Source organism: Hydra viridissima, unplaced genomic scaffold (assembly GCF_058129835.1).
Source record: "Hydra viridissima isolate aposymbiotic clone 2 unplaced genomic scaffold, HvirCarnegie_v1 scaffold_9, whole genome shotgun sequence".
In the NCBI taxonomy this organism is placed as follows: domain Eukaryota; kingdom Metazoa; phylum Cnidaria; class Hydrozoa; order Anthoathecata; family Hydridae; genus Hydra; species Hydra viridissima.
Window position 1 is genome coordinate 7,085,909 of NW_028324308.1, and position 18,411 is coordinate 7,104,319.

General features: G+C 30.0%; 3 protein-coding genes across 10 annotated transcripts; 2 read left to right on the plus strand and 1 right to left on the minus strand.

Annotated features, from left to right (window-relative positions):
- The first annotated feature begins 284 nt into the window (after positions 1–284).
- Positions 285–6,305, plus strand: LOC149883796 (uncharacterized). Of its 5 annotated transcripts, none has more exons than XM_090099256.1 (6): positions 294–734; positions 1,171–1,550; positions 4,314–4,559; positions 4,716–4,901; positions 5,247–5,537; positions 5,962–6,305. In XM_090099256.1, exons 1-6 carry the CDS (start codon positions 656–658, stop codon positions 6,253–6,255), a joined length of 1,476 nt encoding a protein of 491 aa, XP_089955382.1. In that variant the 5' UTR covers positions 294–655; the 3' UTR covers positions 6,256–6,305. The 5 variants fall into 5 exon arrangements, with proteins under 5 accessions (XP_089955380.1, XP_089955382.1, XP_089955383.1 ...); XM_090099257.1 differs by having other exon boundaries at positions 4,734–4,901; XM_090099258.1 differs by lacking the exons at positions 294–734; positions 1,171–1,550 and having other exon boundaries at positions 4,477–4,559; positions 4,751–4,901.
- Positions 6,306–7,294: 989 nt separating this feature from the next.
- LOC149883797 (uncharacterized) lies at positions 7,295–13,729 on the minus strand. Of its 4 annotated transcripts, none has more exons than XM_090099261.1 (6): positions 13,353–13,729; positions 12,537–12,916; positions 9,528–9,773; positions 9,186–9,353; positions 8,550–8,840; positions 7,295–8,125 (listed from the first exon to the last, which is right to left on the minus strand). In XM_090099261.1, the coding sequence occupies exons 1-6, from the start codon at positions 13,429–13,431 to the stop codon at positions 7,832–7,834; spliced, it is 1,458 nt and encodes a 485-aa protein (XP_089955387.1). In that variant the 5' UTR covers positions 13,432–13,729; the 3' UTR covers positions 7,295–7,831. The 4 variants fall into 4 exon arrangements, with proteins under 4 accessions (XP_089955387.1, XP_089955386.1, XP_089955388.1 ...); XM_090099260.1 differs by having other exon boundaries at positions 9,186–9,371; XM_090099262.1 differs by lacking the exons at positions 12,537–12,916; positions 13,353–13,729 and having other exon boundaries at positions 7,296–8,125; positions 9,186–9,336; positions 9,528–9,610.
- A 2,300-nt stretch (positions 13,730–16,029) lies between these two features.
- Positions 16,030–18,030, plus strand: LOC145190660 (uncharacterized). The gene is made up of 2 exons (XM_090099263.1): positions 16,030–16,624; positions 16,738–18,030. Exons 1-2 carry the CDS (start codon positions 16,030–16,032, stop codon positions 17,382–17,384), a joined length of 1,242 nt encoding a protein of 413 aa, XP_089955389.1. The 3' UTR covers positions 17,385–18,030.
- Positions 18,031–18,411: the final 381 nt, after the last annotated feature.

The window sequence follows — 18,411 nt, forward strand, 5'->3', positions numbered from 1 at the left end:
CTTATCAGCAATTGAATGTAATACAATTTCATTTATTATTACATGCGTGTAATACAATTTTTACTAAAAAGAGCTGTGTTTAGTTTGCAACATCATATTATTAATAATTGCAACATCGTGTTATTATTAATAATCTTGAGTAATTTTGTATGTACATGTAACTTTAGTAAGTTTTTAACTCAATCCATAATTTAACTCAAAGAGAGTTAGTTTATGGATTTTATGTAATGTATAAAGTAATAATGCATTAAACAATTGTATAATACTGTGTACACACTAAAAAAACTAACGGCATTATAACAGCATTTATGTACGCAGATTCTATAATGCCGTTATTAATGCTGTTATATTCACGGATCCAAAGATATAATTGGAGACCAAACAATTTTGGCGTTATAATGGTGTTATATTTGCTGTTATATTATGCTGTTATGTTATGGTGTTATATTTAAAGATTTTTGCTGTTATTTTTACTGATAGTTTTGCATTTATACTTGCTGTTATATTTAATGTCACACACGTGACAGCAAATATATCAGCAAAATATCACTGCAATGCTGCCACATTTTGGCATATTTAAATAAGATGTTTTGAAACTGCCAAATTAGTTTCTAAAGCGTTAGCACGAGCTGATAAAAGTAAAAAGTAAATAAAAATGAAAGCAATTAAAGTTAATTTTAAAGAAAATGCTGAAATAGTTATTGCCAGTAATTTTTTAGAATTTTGTGCATCTGGTAGGTATATTTTATTTTATTTAGACTAAAAATTTTATCATTTTAATTCACCGTATCATTAACGATTTTTAATTTAAATTGAAAATTATCATTAGAAAATGCTCATGCATCTTAATATAACTAAATAACATGCTAATTTTATATTATATGTTATGTTAAATTTTGATTCGAAATAATTTTATAGTAGCACTAGGAAACTTTACTTGCTTTTATAATAACATGTTAACATGTTATTATAAAGTCAAATGTCCTAATCGTAGTATCATCTCAAATCAAAATCTAAAAATACTTTGTTACTTTTTTCAAACTGTTAAAATAAAATTATAGCACCAAAAAATTTGTCACTCCTTTTTTAGTATGATAATTTGAATTAGTAGATATGTAAAAGACAATTTTCAATAATATCAAGTTATATTTACACTATTTTATGTTTTAGCTCGTGAAACCTTTAATTTGCCCATGATTGAAGAAATCAAGTGGAACGGTTGTAAAGTAACTGCTAGTAGTTTTGCTGCTCTTCTCAATGAACAAAATTTAGAGCTTACGATTCAAGCTCCACAACTTGTTGATATTTCCAACACTCAACAAGTTGGTCTTTTATCTAATTTAAATAAAACTGACACAGCTCAATCATCACCATTATGCCAATTTTCATCCATTTTAAATGATTATGTAGATTTTGTGGTACCATCAAAGAATATAAATCTGATTTCTGAAAAACAATATATGGCTGAAGAATGTAGTGTAAATGTTGTTCAGCCTCCAGTGAGACAACTATCTTCATCAGATCTGAAAACACCCCCGACACCACGAAAGGTAATAAACTATAACTGTTCTGTTTGTTATTGTAAAACTACAACTTATAGTTTTATGCTTCATCACTTAAAACTGCATGGCAACCAAGCAGCCGTTTTTTGTGAAATTTGTTTGTCAAATTTTAAAAGTCTTTCAGGATTCCTGAAACATTCCAAAAAATGTTCCATTAACCAGGTCAATACCTGTACTACTGAAAATGAAGTAGAAAACGAGTTTGTGGTTGAAATTGGTACTACAAAAATTAACGAAGATTATTTAGGAGCTTTGGCATTACATTTACAAGGAAAGCACAGATGTGCTCAAAATGTTTTAAACATAATTTTCAGTAATTTAAAGGAAATGCTTTCTGTATTGAATGTTGACATAGAGGCTTTAAAAGCAACTTGTGATAAACTGTCAACACAATATTTACGGGAAAAGTATTACAAGAATTATTTACAGATTCCAACCGCAAAAGTGATTGCTCTGAATAACCAAGGTTGTTTTATTCCTTTCATTGAAATATTGTCTTTCCTATTACAATCTCAAGAAATTAGTAACTTTACAGCAGTGAATGGGGACACAAACCACATGAAAATTGGAATATATTGTGATGACCTTGGAATAACAAATCCTTTAGGAAAGGCGCGTAAAAAGCAAAAAATGTTTGTATTTTACTTTCAAATTTTAAATATCCCTTCATTGTATCGCGGTAGAATGTCTACTATCTTTCCGTTAATTTTTACTTTAACTAAATGGGTAAAAGATAAAAATTTTTACAGTAATCTTTTCAGTGATTTTATTTCTTCGATAAGCCAGCTGAAAAATGGAATGGTAATTAAAGTTAAGGGTGTTCCCAAAAAAATTACAGTTGAAGTAGTATACTTCTCAGGAGACTCTCTTTCTGCAAATGCAATTGGAGGTTTTAAAGAAGGTTTTAGTGAAAAGACATTGCGTTGTTGCAGAAGTTGTAACTCAACCAGACAACAAATGAAAGATTTTTCTAACCATGAAGAATGCAGTATTCGCAATGCTCCTGAACATATGATACGTTTAAATGAACTAAACTCTGGTTTAAGCAAAGCTGATAAGTTAAAATGGTCCAAATACTACGGCGTTGTTTCAAAAAGTATACTGTCAAACATTCCAGGATTTGATGTGACAAAACAGCTTTTATTTGATCCTATGCATGATTTGTTAGAAGGTCTCATTCCACTTCAGTTAGAGTTATTTTTGTTGTACGCCATTCAGAACAATTTTTTTACTTTGCAAGAAATAAATGATTGGCTGCAGCGGTTTAGCTATGGTAATGGTATTGAAAAGCCTAATATGATTCATTCCTCAATAAAGATTCATGGTAGTTTTGGCAGTGGCCAAACATTGACCCTTTCTCGTGTGATATCATTTTTTGTCTTAGAACGCATGGGTCAAACAGATGTTCATTTCATTTGTTTGTCAAAAATTATTCAGGTGCTTCAGCTGTGCTTGTCTCCTGTTGTTACCCCCCTTTTTTTATCTGATTTAAAAGCGTTAATTCAAGATCATCATTGCTTATTTTTGTATTTGTATCCTGATAAATTCATTCCGAAGTTACACTTTCTTATTCACTACCCTGCTCAAGCTGAACGGTTTGGGGCTCTACGGGAACATATGTGTATGGTTTATGAAAGAAAACATCAGGTTGTGAAGAATTTTCGACACTTTAATTTCAAGAACATTCCCTTTTCAGCATGTAAAATGATGGTTGTTAATACCACAAGCAATTTTTTTAATGCAGCTGGAGAAAGACGTGGTGATGTATATGGACAAGTGGACGAGTTGAAGTTCAAAAAAGGCTCTATTATTTCTGCTAAAGTAAATGGCATAATTTACAAGATTAATGATATCATTTCATGCCTACATGAAGAAAAGTTGATATTCTACAAAATCCTTTCAATATCATCAGAAAATGACAAGCGTGCTTTTAAATGCTCTAAACTTATAGTACAAGCGCACTCAGCATATTTGATATGTTGTGAATCTTCTGAACAAGTTCTTATTTATCCAGATACTTTGATATTTCCTTGGTGCGTCATACAATATTCTAATTCTTCAAGTTCTGTGAATGGCAGAATCAGTATTTTTCCTTTAGCAGTGCCAAATCTAAGTTTTTTTAATATATGTTTATAAGTTTATATTTTAAAGTACATAATAAAAATTTGTTAATTTTATTATATTTTTTATTTTTACAGCAGAAACACATTTAAAATGTGAAAATATTGTTTGAATAAAGATTCAAAGGAAATTCAGATTTTAACATATATTATATCCTTTTTTGTATGTTCAGAAAATTTGGTTTGAAATACTGAAATCTATTGTATAACTCTTGCATTTTATTTTATTTTTTGGCTATTAAACTTTCATAAATGTTGGCATTTTGACATGACACAACAACACAATAAATATGTTGCAATAAAAATCACAAATAATGTTCTTAAAAAGATATGAACATTTTCTAACATGATTCTTTTATACACAATATAAATAGTTGTGACATTTAATTACAAATTATATAAAATTTATATTAAAAAATTTATCTAAACCTTATTGTAAACAATGTAATATTATTTAATGTATGTTGCTTATAATAAGCTCTGATTTTTAATATGCCACCATGAAACACCCTAAATTCTAAGTCTCAAAAACCATTTAAACAATCGCCCCACTATGATTTAGCTAATATATCACACACTTTGCTGTAATATTTATTATGTCAAACATTTTATTGTGTTAATGTTTTTTCAGATTTCAACAGTTCCTTTTGATTCAGATGAAGTTGCTCACCTGAGGACTTTTTTTAGTACATCATCTTTGAACTTCTTAAACAATGTCTCAACAAATGATATTTTGAAAAAGGAGTTAAAAAGTAGCATTCTTCAGTATTGTCATGTTGCCCTTCCTTCAGACAATGATGCATGGGTTCGGAGAGAGTTTTTTTCTAAACTTAAGTCAACACTTCGTTTTAATTTTCCAAACTGCTTGGAACACTGGGTAAGAATTGTTTTAAAAATTATTTACAATCTCATGGCACTGCTATATTTTTTTAGGTGTGTTTATGACACATACATGTTTTGTTGCTGTTGTATGAAATAAGTATTTGTTTATGTACCCTTAAATGATATAGTTTTGAAAAATAAATTCTCCTAGGATTCACTTCTAACCCAGGTATCAAACATAATTAGGCAACAACGTTGGTCTAAAAGTCATCCAAATGGAAAAGCAATTAGACAATTTCAACAGGTTTCAAAACCTAAAAAGTCTCCATATATTATGGATTCAATATCCACAGCTGAACCAGTACTTTCAGAAGATCAGCTTCTTCTTGAAGTTGAGGTTATATTTTTAATTTATTTATTATGCTAACTTAATTGGAACAGCAATATGATAATCAATACTTGAAATATTTTACTGAATTAGTAAATATTATATAATTAGTAACTATTATATAGTTTTTTTTACTAATTAATACTTTTTCACAATCAAAAATACTTTAAAAAATTGTTTAATGTATAATATATCAAGTAATTTTATAACATGTGTTATACCCACCTTAGCACCATGCGCCATATCATGTTATTTTAAACGATTTTATGATAAACAATTTTTGGTTGGTTAATTGATTATGTGCACCATTGCTTATTTTTGAATTTACAATATTTTTATTTTTATATTTTTTAGAATGAAATAACAAAAACAAAACCATCTATCAATGTTCTTGCAATTTTGAATAGAAATCTTTTTAAACCAAAAATATATGAAAAACTCCCGCTTCGATTGTCACTGGCTCCATGTTTAATAATTGCTGAGTTTAAGCGCCTTTACCCACAGTATAGTTTTATTGAAGAAGCATGTACAATTTTTGTTAATAAAGCATTTGCAGGATCTTCGAATCACCTTGAAAGTTTGCTTGATTTACAATGTAAAATAGGTTCAAAAAAAGCAAAGGATGTCTTGTTTAAGAAATCTGAAGTAAGTAAAATGAAATATTTTATGAATTCTGTTTAATGATTTCAAATAATGAATTTATGAAAATGTCTACATTATTTTTGTGTTAAATAATCTACTTAATGTAGAATTTATTTGTTTATTACAAATATTTATTTGGGAATAATATTTGCATAAATATTTATTTCATTTCAGTATAAACTTATTATAAAAGAAATTAAAATAATTATACAATACCTTAATTAAAATGCAAAAATAGATTAAAAGCTGAAAGAATAAAATTCATGAAATAGTAGCTGAAAAAATTAAAATGAAATCTGGTGTTATAAGAAAAGATTTTATAAATTTTAATCTGTTACAACGAAATCTTTTAAACTATTTGGAAAATACCTATTAAATTATATTTGTAGAAATTTTTATAATTAAAGTTTGAATATATTTCATTAAGTCTGACGATCTGCTCGATGAGTTGAAGATACCTGCAAAGTATGGTCCGCAAGTGCTTTATAACGCAACACAATATGGCGTTCGTAGTAGATCAGGATGCGAAATGATCAACACAGATATACGGACGATTAAAGAAGTTTTATGCGTTATTGTTTGCATTTACTACTTGTTAGACCTCTCTTATCCGTCTTCTTTTTCACAACTAATGGGCCTTTTCCAAGAAATGTTACTAAATGAATGTTTCGAAAAAAAATCAAAGAAGACTTACTCTTATATTACATGTATAAACAGTTAACTTTTTTTAATTAAGTAATTCTTTAAATTTTTTATAAAATATTTCATTTTATATTTAACTTTTTTATGCCTAACGATTAAGGGATATAAAGCTTTTTTTTGAAATTACAAAAATAATAAACTGATTTTATAAATTTTTGATAATTGACACGTCATTAAAAATATGACACCTAATCCTTGGTTTAAGCGGTTACTTAAAATAAACAGATTTATTAGAAGTTCATTGATCTAAAATTATTTTTACAAGGAATATTTATGGTGTCTTTTTTACAATTATATCAAAATGTCATTGGATATATTAAAAATATTTTATAAGATATATATTATGCCTTACTAGTAATAATTGCATTGAAAGAACTCATATTGTTTAATAGATCAAATAACTGCTATTAATTATATTATATATAGATAATGTATTAATGATTAGTTTTTTATCTTACTTGCAAGTAATTTTTTTACACGCTTTGTTTTTATCCATGGATAAAGACAAAACGTGTAAAAAAATATATAACGGCATATTATGCCGTTAGCTTGGTTTTTGAATATAACACCAAATATAACGCCATTGGATAACGATATAACAGCATTTTGCTGTTATTTATATTTAAATAACAGCATTTTACTGTTATTTTTGCTGTTATTTATAAAAATATAACAACATAAGTGAAAAAAAAAACAGCATAATAACACCATAACAATACAAGATAACGCCATTAATGCTGTTATATCGTGTCCCAATGCTGTTATATTTTTGTTAAATATAACAGCATAATTTTTTAGTGTGTATGTGTTTGCACACTAAAAAATTATGCTGTTATATTTAACAAAAATATAACAGCATTGGGACACGATATAACAGCATTAATGGCGTTATCTTGTATTGTTATGGTGTTATTATGCTGTTTTTTTTTTCACTTATGTTGTTATATTTTTATAAATAACAGCAAAAATAACAGTAAAATGCTGTTATTTAAATATAAATAACAGCAAAATGCTGTTATATCGTTATCCAATGGCGTTATATTTGGTGTTATATTCAAAAACCAAGCTAACGGCATAATATGCCGTTATATATTTTTTTACACGTTTTGTCTTTATCCATGGATAAAAACAAAGCGTGTAAAAAAATTACTTGCAAGTAAGATAAAAAACTAATCATTAATACATTATCTATATATAATATAATTAATAGCAGTTATTTGATCTATTAAACAATATGAGTTCTTTCAATGCAATTATTACTAGTAAGGCATAATATATATCTTATAAAATATTTTTAATATATCCAATGACATTTTGATATAATTGTAAAAAAGACACCATAAATATTCCTTGTAAAAATAATTTTAGATCAATGAACTTCTAATAAATCTGTTTATTTTAAGTAACCGCTTAAACCAAGGATTAGGTGTCATATTTTTAATGACGTGTCAATTATCAAAAATTTATAAAATCAGTTTATTATTTTTGTAATTTCAAAAAAAAGCTTTATATCCCTTAATCGTTAGGCATAAAAAAGTTAAATATAAAATGAAATATTTTATAAAAAATTTAAAGAATTACTTAATTAAAAAAAGTTAACTGTTTATACATGTAATATAAGAGTAAGTCTTCTTTGATTTTTTTTCGAAACATTCATTTAGTAACATTTCTTGGAAAAGGCCCATTAGTTGTGAAAAAGAAGACGGATAAGAGAGGTCTAACAAGTAGTAAATGCAAACAATAACGCATAAAACTTCTTTAATCGTCCGTATATCTGTGTTGATCATTTCGCATCCTGATCTACTACGAACGCCATATTGTGTTGCGTTATAAAGCACTTGCGGACCATACTTTGCAGGTATCTTCAACTCATCGAGCAGATCGTCAGACTTAATGAAATATATTCAAACTTTAATTATAAAAATTTCTACAAATATAATTTAATAGGTATTTTCCAAATAGTTTAAAAGATTTCGTTGTAACAGATTAAAATTTATAAAATCTTTTCTTATAACACCAGATTTCATTTTAATTTTTTCAGCTACTATTTCATGAATTTTATTCTTTCAGCTTTTAATCTATTTTTGCATTTTAATTAAGGTATTGTATAATTATTTTAATTTCTTTTATAATAAGTTTATACTGAAATGAAATAAATATTTATGCAAATATTATTCCCAAATAAATATTTGTAATAAACAAATAAATTCTACATTAAGTAGATTATTTAACACAAAAATAATGTAGACATTTTCATAAATTCATTATTTGAAATCATTAAACAGAATTCATAAAATATTTCATTTTACTTACTTCAGATTTCTTAAACAAGACATCCTTTGCTTTTTTTGAACCTATTTTACATTGTAAATCAAGCAAACTTTCAAGGTGATTCGAAGATCCTGCAAATGCTTTATTAACAAAAATTGTACATGCTTCTTCAATAAAACTATACTGTGGGTAAAGGCGCTTAAACTCAGCAATTATTAAACATGGAGCCAGTGACAATCGAAGCGGGAGTTTTTCATATATTTTTGGTTTAAAAAGATTTCTATTCAAAATTGCAAGAACATTGATAGATGGTTTTGTTTTTGTTATTTCATTCTAAAAAATATAAAAATAAAAATATTGTAAATTCAAAAATAAGCAATGGTGCACATAATCAATTAACCAACCAAAAATTGTTTATCATAAAATCGTTTAAAATAACATGATATGGCGCATGGTGCTAAGGTGGGTATAACACATGTTATAAAATTACTTGATATATTATACATTAAACAATTTTTTAAAGTATTTTTGATTGTGAAAAAGTATTAATTAGTAAAAAAAACTATATAATAGTTACTAATTATATAATATTTACTAATTCAGTAAAATATTTCAAGTATTGATTATCATATTGCTGTTCCAATTAAGTTAGCATAATAAATAAATTAAAAATATAACCTCAACTTCAAGAAGAAGCTGATCTTCTGAAAGTACTGGTTCAGCTGTGGATATTGAATCCATAATATATGGAGACTTTTTAGGTTTTGAAACCTGTTGAAATTGTCTAATTGCTTTTCCATTTGGATGACTTTTAGACCAACGTTGTTGCCTAATTATGTTTGATACCTGGGTTAGAAGTGAATCCTAGGAGAATTTATTTTTCAAAACTATATCATTTAAGGGTACATAAACAAATACTTATTTCATACAACAGCAACAAAACATGTATGTGTCATAAACACACCTAAAAAAATATAGCAGTGCCATGAGATTGTAAATAATTTTTAAAACAATTCTTACCCAGTGTTCCAAGCAGTTTGGAAAATTAAAACGAAGTGTTGACTTAAGTTTAGAAAAAAACTCTCTCCGAACCCATGCATCATTGTCTGAAGGAAGGGCAACATGACAATACTGAAGAATGCTACTTTTTAACTCCTTTTTCAAAATATCATTTGTTGAGACATTGTTTAAGAAGTTCAAAGATGATGTACTAAAAAAAGTCCTCAGGTGAGCAACTTCATCTGAATCAAAAGGAACTGTTGAAATCTGAAAAAACATTAACACAATAAAATGTTTGACATAATAAATATTACAGCAAAGTGTGTGATATATTAGCTAAATCATAGTGGGGCGATTGTTTAAATGGTTTTTGAGACTTAGAATTTAGGGTGTTTCATGGTGGCATATTAAAAATCAGAGCTTATTATAAGCAACATACATTAAATAATATTACATTGTTTACAATAAGGTTTAGATAAATTTTTTAATATAAATTTTATATAATTTGTAATTAAATGTCACAACTATTTATATTGTGTATAAAAGAATCATGTTAGAAAATGTTCATATCTTTTTAAGAACATTATTTGTGATTTTTATTGCAACATATTTATTGTGTTGTTGTGTCATGTCAAAATGCCAACATTTATGAAAGTTTAATAGCCAAAAAATAAAATAAAATGCAAGAGTTATACAATAGATTTCAGTATTTCAAACCAAATTTTCTGAACATACAAAAAAGGATATAATATATGTTAAAATCTGAATTTCCTTTGAATCTTTATTCAAACAATATTTTCACATTTTAAATGTGTTTCTGCTGTAAAAATAAAAAATATAATAAAATTAACAAATTTTTATTATGTACTTTAAAATATAAACTTATAAACATATATTAAAAAAACTTAGATTTGGCACTGCTAAAGGAAAAATACTGATTCTGCCATTCACAGAACTTGAAGAATTAGAATATTGTATGACGCACCAAGGAAATATCAAAGTATCTGGATAAATAAGAACTTGTTCAGAAGATTCACAACATATCAAATATGCTGAGTGCGCTTGTACTATAAGTTTAGAGCATTTAAAAGCACGCTTGTCATTTTCTGATGATATTGAAAGGATTTTGTAGAATATCAACTTTTCTTCATGTAGGCATGAAATGATATCATTAATCTTGTAAATTATGCCATTTACTTTAGCAGAAATAATAGAGCCTTTTTTGAACTTCAACTCGTCCACTTGTCCATATACATCACCACGTCTTTCTCCAGCTGCATTAAAAAAATTGCTTGTGGTATTAACAACCATCATTTTACATGCTGAAAAGGGAATGTTCTTGAAATTAAAGTGTCGAAAATTCTTCACAACCTGATGTTTTCTTTCATAAACCATACACATATGTTCCCGTAGAGCCCCAAACCGTTCAGCTTGAGCAGGGTAGTGAATAAGAAAGTGTAACTTCGGAATGAATTTATCAGGATACAAATACAAAAATAAGCAATGATGATCTTGAATTAACGCTTTTAAATCAGATAAAAAAAGGGGGGTAACAACAGGAGACAAGCACAGCTGAAGCACCTGAATAATTTTTGACAAACAAATGAAATGAACATCTGTTTGACCCATGCGTTCTAAGACAAAAAATGATATCACACGAGAAAGGGTCAATGTTTGGCCACTGCCAAAACTACCATGAATCTTTATTGAGGAATGAATCATATTAGGCTTTTCAATACCATTACCATAGCTAAACCGCTGCAGCCAATCATTTATTTCTTGCAAAGTAAAAAAATTGTTCTGAATGGCGTACAACAAAAATAACTCTAACTGAAGTGGAATGAGACCTTCTAACAAATCATGCATAGGATCAAATAAAAGCTGTTTTGTCACATCAAATCCTGGAATGTTTGACAGTATACTTTTTGAAACAACGCCGTAGTATTTGGACCATTTTAACTTATCAGCTTTGCTTAAACCAGAGTTTAGTTCATTTAAACGTATCATATGTTCAGGAGCATTGCGAATACTGCATTCTTCATGGTTAGAAAAATCTTTCATTTGTTGTCTGGTTGAGTTACAACTTCTGCAACAACGCAATGTCTTTTCACTAAAACCTTCTTTAAAACCTCCAATTGCATTTGCAGAAAGAGAGTCTCCTGAGAAGTATACTACTTCAACTGTAATTTTTTTGGGAACACCCTTAACTTTAATTACCATTCCATTTTTCAGCTGGCTTATCGAAGAAATAAAATCACTGAAAAGATTACTGTAAAAATTTTTATCTTTTACCCATTTAGTTAAAGTAAAAATTAACGGAAAGATAGTAGACATTCTACCGCGATACAATGAAGGGATATTTAAAATTTGAAAGTAAAATACAAACATTTTTTGCTTTTTACGCGCCTTTCCTAAAGGATTTGTTATTCCAAGGTCATCACAATATATTCCAATTTTCATGTGGTTTGTGTCCCCATTCACTGCTGTAAAGTTACTAATTTCTTGAGATTGTAATAGGAAAGACAATATTTCAATGAAAGGAATAAAACAACCTTGGTTATTCAGAGCAATCACTTTTGCGGTTGGAATCTGTAAATAATTCTTGTAATACTTTTCCCGTAAATATTGTGTTGACAGTTTATCACAAGTTGCTTTTAAAGCCTCTATGTCAACATTCAATACAGAAAGCATTTCCTTTAAATTACTGAAAATTATGTTTAAAACATTTTGAGCACATCTGTGCTTTCCTTGTAAATGTAATGCCAAAGCTCCTAAATAATCTTCGTTAATTTTTGTAGTACCAATTTCAACCACAAACTCGTTTTCTACTTCATTTTCAGTAGTACAGGTATTGACCTGGTTAATGGAACATTTTTTGGAATGTTTCAGGAATCCTGAAAGACTTTTAAAATTTGACAAACAAATTTCACAAAAAACGGCTGCTTGGTTGCCATGCAGTTTTAAGTGATGAAGCATAAAACTATAAGTTGTAGTTTTACAATAACAAACAGAACAGTTATAGTTTATTACCTTTCGTGGTGTCGGGGGTGTTTTCAGATCTGATGAAGATAGTTGTCTCACTGGAGGCTGAACAACATTTACACTACATTCTTCAGCCATATATTGTTTTTCAGAAATCAGATTTATATTCTTTGATGGTACCACAAAATCTACATAATCATTTAAAATGGATGAAAATTGGCATAATGGTGATGATTGAGCTGTGTCAGTTTTATTTAAATTAGATAAAAGACCAACTTGTTGAGTGTTGGAAATATCAACAAGTTGTGGAGCTTGAATCGTAAGCTCTAAATTTTGTTCATTGAGAAGAGCAGCAAAACTACTAGCAGTTACTTTACAACCGTTCCACTTGATTTCTTCAATCATGGGCAAATTAAAGGTTTCACGAGCTAAAACATAAAATAGTGTAAATATAACTTGATATTATTGAAAATTGTCTTTTACATATCTACTAATTCAAATTATCATACTAAAAAAGGAGTGACAAATTTTTTGGTGCTATAATTTTATTTTAACAGTTTGAAAAAAGTAACAAAGTATTTTTAGATTTTGATTTGAGATGATACTACGATTAGGACATTTGACTTTATAATAACATGTTAACATGTTATTATAAAAGCAAGTAAAGTTTCCTAGTGCTACTATAAAATTATTTCGAATCAAAATTTAACATAACATATAATATAAAATTAGCATGTTATTTAGTTATATTAAGATGCATGAGCATTTTCTAATGATAATTTTCAATTTAAATTAAAAATCGTTAATGATACGGTGAATTAAAATGATAAAATTTTTAGTCTAAATAAAATAAAATATACCTACCAGATGCACAAAATTCTAAAAAATTACTGGCAATAACTATTTCAGCATTTTCTTTAAAATTAACTTTAATTGCTTTCATTTTTATTTACTTTTTACTTTTATCAGCTCGTGCTAACGCTTTAGAAACTAATTTGGCAGTTTCAAAACATCTTATTTAAATATGCCAAAATGTGGCAGCATTGCAGTGATATTTTGCTGATATATTTGCTGTCACGTGTGTGACATTAAATATAACAGCAAGTATAAATGCAAAACTATCAGTAAAAATAACAGCAAAAATCTTTAAATATAACACCATAACATAACAGCATAATATAACAGCAAATATAACACCATTATAACGCCAAAATTGTTTGGTCTCCAATTATATCTTTGGATCCGTGAATATAACAGCATTAATAACGGCATTATAGAATCTGCGTACATAAATGCTGTTATAATGCCGTTAGTTTTTTTAGTGTGTGTATGTTCATACAATTAAAATTTTAAGGTTTTAATATTTCTTTAGATACATATTTAAATATTACAAATAATGGTGAGAAATTATGTGCAAAAAACACAGAGAGGTGCAACAAATAATAGAATAAAGTCAGCATTAGATGCAATCAAGATGGGCTGCAGTCTAAAGAATGTTGCATCAGAATTTAGTATTAACAAAAAAACATTACAGCGTAATCGAGATGAAAAAGTAAAAGTAGTTGGTGGTTTATCTCTGGGTGGAAAATCTCCTGTTGTTAGTAAAGAATTTGAATTAAAGATTGTTACACAAGTTCAGATTATGGAAAGAGCATTATTTGGCTTGACAACAATAGATGTGCGTCGCCTAGCATATGATTTTGCTAAACAAATGGGAATTGATAATCCTTTTAATAAAGAGTCAAAAATGGCAGGAGTGGATTGGCTGCGAGGATTCATGTCTCGCAATCCACAACTTTCTATTCGAACTCCACAAGCCACCAGTATAAGCAGAGCCATTGGCTTTAATAAACCAAAAGTAAATCAGTTTTTTTCAGTATACAAGTCATTATTTGAGGAAAATAAGTTTTCAGCCAATCAGCTCTGGAATATGGATGAAACTGGAATCACAAATGTCCATAAGCCAGGAAAAATAATTACAACGAAAGGCAAACGACAAGTTACAAAAATGACTAGTGGAGAGAGAGGAGCTACTGTGACAGTTGTGTGTGCAATGAGTGCAAGTGGCGCTTATATCCCACCACTATTTATATTTCCCCGTAAGCGAATAACTGATAGGCTGGCTGTTGGTGCACCTTCAGGCTCAATAATTAGAGTTAGCTCCAGAGGATGGACTGATTCATCTTTATTCATTGAATGGTTAACACATTTTGTTGCTGTGACTCATGCATCTAAAACTAATGAGCAATTAATTGTACTTGATGGTCATCACAGTCACAAAACACTTGAGGCCATTAACTTTTGTCGTGACAATAGGATCCATCTCATAACTCTTCCACCTCATTGTACACACAAGATGCAACCTTTAGATCGTACATTTTTTAAACCATTGAAAGTTGGCTACAATACAGCAGCAAGCAACTGGATGTTATCACATCAGCGGCGTAGAATTTCATTTTTTGACATGGCAGGTATTTTTGCAACTGCCTACAACTTTACTGCAAACATTGACAAATCAATCAATGGGTTTAGATGCTCTGGTTTATACCCAATAAATGACCTTATTTTTAACGATGAAGCCTTTGACGCAGCTTTGCTCACTAATGAAGCTGAGCCATTGGAAATCTGTCAGCAATCTAGTGAATTGTCTAATTTGCCTCTTGTTGCACCTATACAGTTGCCAAATGTCATGAGCACAACATTTACTGCTGCAAAATTGAAGGCTGTTGATGATGCAGTTTTGCCAATTGTTGACGAGTGTCTTGGCCTTAAGTCTCCCTTAAAAATTTTGGAAAAGATTTCTCCACGTCCCAAAATTCCTGTATTAAGACAACGAAAGAGAAAGACAGAGTCAGCTGAAAATCTTACTTCTTCACCTTTCAAGAAACGACTAGAAGAGCATGAAAACAATGTAAAAGAAAAGCAACAAGCAGTCATAGTGCGTAAAGAAAAAGCTGCACTTAATAAGGTGATCAAGCAAAAAATGAAATCAATAAATTTGAAGACAAAAAAGGTGAAGAAGCCTGAAAATCAGAAAGCAGAAAGACCTAATGAAATAAAGAAACAAATGAAAAGGAAGAAAGATATGGTTTCTGCCTCTGAAAGTTTTATCACTGATACAACTCTATGCACCATTTGCTCTTGTCCATACAATATGCCACCATTTGATGATTGGACACAACGTACTCACTGTGTCACGAAATGACTATTAATTCGAACCTCTTGTCCCGAGAAAACGCTTTGGAGGTTTGAGAGTACACATGTGTAGAATTACACTAGAGTTGGTTTTGAAATCTTTCATCATTGTCCGAGAAAGAAAAATCAGTTTAAAGTTTCTAATTTCATGCTTATTTAATAAGGTCAATAAACTAAGAGTTTTTTTTTCTTTCTCAAAAAAACTGTCTATTTTGGTTATTTGTTTTACAAATAGTACATACAAAAATACTTTAGCAAAAAAATAATTAACTAAAAAATTCCAGGAAAAACCTGCAAACAGTTTAGAAACCGTTTTAAAAGAACAAGGTGTGCGTCATTTTTCAAAATGCCTAACCAAGCAAAAACTCATGAAGACAACAGGAAAACTGTCTGTTTTCTCTGTATGAACAAAGCTAACAGGCAGCTGACTGATTTTATGATTAAACGCAGTCAAGAAATTTTGGGCCAAAGAATCAACTTTGAAGACCAAAGAGTACCAATTGGAATCTGTGAAAACTGTCGAGTAAGTCTCAGAAGAAAAGGTGAAGGGAGAGATGTCCAACTTCCTTCCTTGCCAGACTATCAAAACATAAAGATCCGTCCTGCAACAAGAGAATCAGCATGTGATTGCTTGATTTGTAGTGTGGGAAAAGCAAAATTCAGAAGCCCTCAGATAAGTGGAGCAACAAACACTGCCAGTCAGCTTATAGAACAGCCAATTGTTGAGAAAAGATGTTCAGCATGCTTTTCATTGATAGGAAGAGGCATCCCTCATGTCTGTACTAAAGCAATGTTACGACAGAACTTACTCGAAGTTGCAGAAAAGGGCAAAAAAGCAGCAGAAAGAGTGGCTGTTTCTGTAATTGCCAACAAAGTTCCTTCCCCCCATGGCACTGTCCGTCTCAATCAAGGAGTAGGAAGACCCTTTCCAGTAACTCCAGGTAAAAACTGTACTTTTTAAACAAAAAAAACTTTTGTCAAAGGGCATAGCAATAAAATATACACTATGAATTTCGGAAATGATACAATGGTAACTTTCTGTGATTTTTTGCAGGTCCATCGCGACAAAGAGAATTATTTCCTTCATCTACACCCACCTTGACCGCACAACATCTAGTACAAGTTCAAAACCAGATTGGTCTTTCAAATAGAGGAATGAATATGCTTGCTTCAACTCTAAACAAAGTAGTTCCACAGCGTGTTGTGGAGAAAAATTTCAGAGAAAAGTTTGAATCTCTTGGAAAACAACTTTCTGACCTCTTTGTCACCTCAGAAATTACTGATACATCCAAAAGCACTAGCCAAGAGTCTAAACATTTATTGGTGTACTGCAATGAAATGGAGTCATTAAGAAACACTGTTGCTGAAGTCAGAGGCCCTCAGTCAGACCAGCTTATTAAGGTGGGGATAGATGGTGGAGGCGGGTTCGTGAAAGTTTCTTTTGGTATTATGAGCTTAGAAACACCAGATACTTTTCCTCCATCAAAGAAACCTCTCTTTGAAAAATTCAAAGACTCAGGAGTGAAGCGTCAACTTTTGGTGGCCATTGCAGAAAATGTCTCTGAAAACTATGACAATGTCAAACAAATCCTGGATAAACTGTGTTTAGAGAGAATGTCTTTTGTGTTGTCATGCGACATGAAGCTTGCTAACATAATTTGTGGCTTGCAATCTCACTCTAGTGCACACCCTTGCACCTAGTGTGACATTGAGTCAAAGAATCTTCATCACAGTGGTGAGCTTCGAACATTTGGCTCCATTCGTTCTGATTTTGAAGGCTTCCAAGCAGCCGGTGCCCAAACAAAAAGGCAAGGGACTTTCAAAATGTTGTTCACCAGCCAATAATAAGACTTTCTGATGATACTCTTGTCCTAGATTTTATTCCTCCTATGGAACTTCACCTTCTTATTGGTGTTGTGAACCACCTCTTTAAGAACCTCTGTCAGGTTTGGCAAAATGCAGATGAGTGGCCAAAGATGATCAACATTCAACAACAACCTTTTCATGGAGGACAATTTGCTGGCAATGAGTGTAGAAAGCTTTTGAGAAATGTTGACTCACTTCAACAACTTGCAGAGAAGCATGCTTGCTTTTTGGCATTTCCATCTATTGAAACCCTCAGAAAATTTGATGCTGTTGTTCATGCCTGCTTTGGGAATACACTCCAACAGAACTACTGTGAGCTTATTGAAGAGTTTAAAGCTTCCTATCTCAACCTTCCAAACACAAGTGTTACCCCCAAAGCACATACTGTTTTCTTCCATGTGACACAGCTTATTGATCGCCACAACCACTCTCTGGGCATCTTTTCTGAGCAAGCCACAGAGTCACTTCACCACAACTTCAGTCTTCATCGGCAACGTTTTCGAAGATTCCTGGGATAATCCATCGGGATTATCCCAGGAATCTTCGAAACTGTTTGATCGAGTATAACAGTAAACATTTATTTTGATTTCTATTTGTGGAAGAGACATTTACAGTTATTAATTACTTATGCTATGTAAGAGTTTAATAAAGGCTTGCTTCTTAATCAATTGAGTAGAATAATTTTGTATAAGTATCTAGAATCATTAATGTTTTTCACAGCTTGAATTTCAAAGCTGAAAGTAGAAAACTGTTTGTCTTTCAAGAATAGTTTGTATGTATTTTTTTTGGTTTTGCTTTGTTTAGAGTTGCAAACACATTATATGTTGAAGAAATTTATGTTATAATAGAGAACAAAGATTTT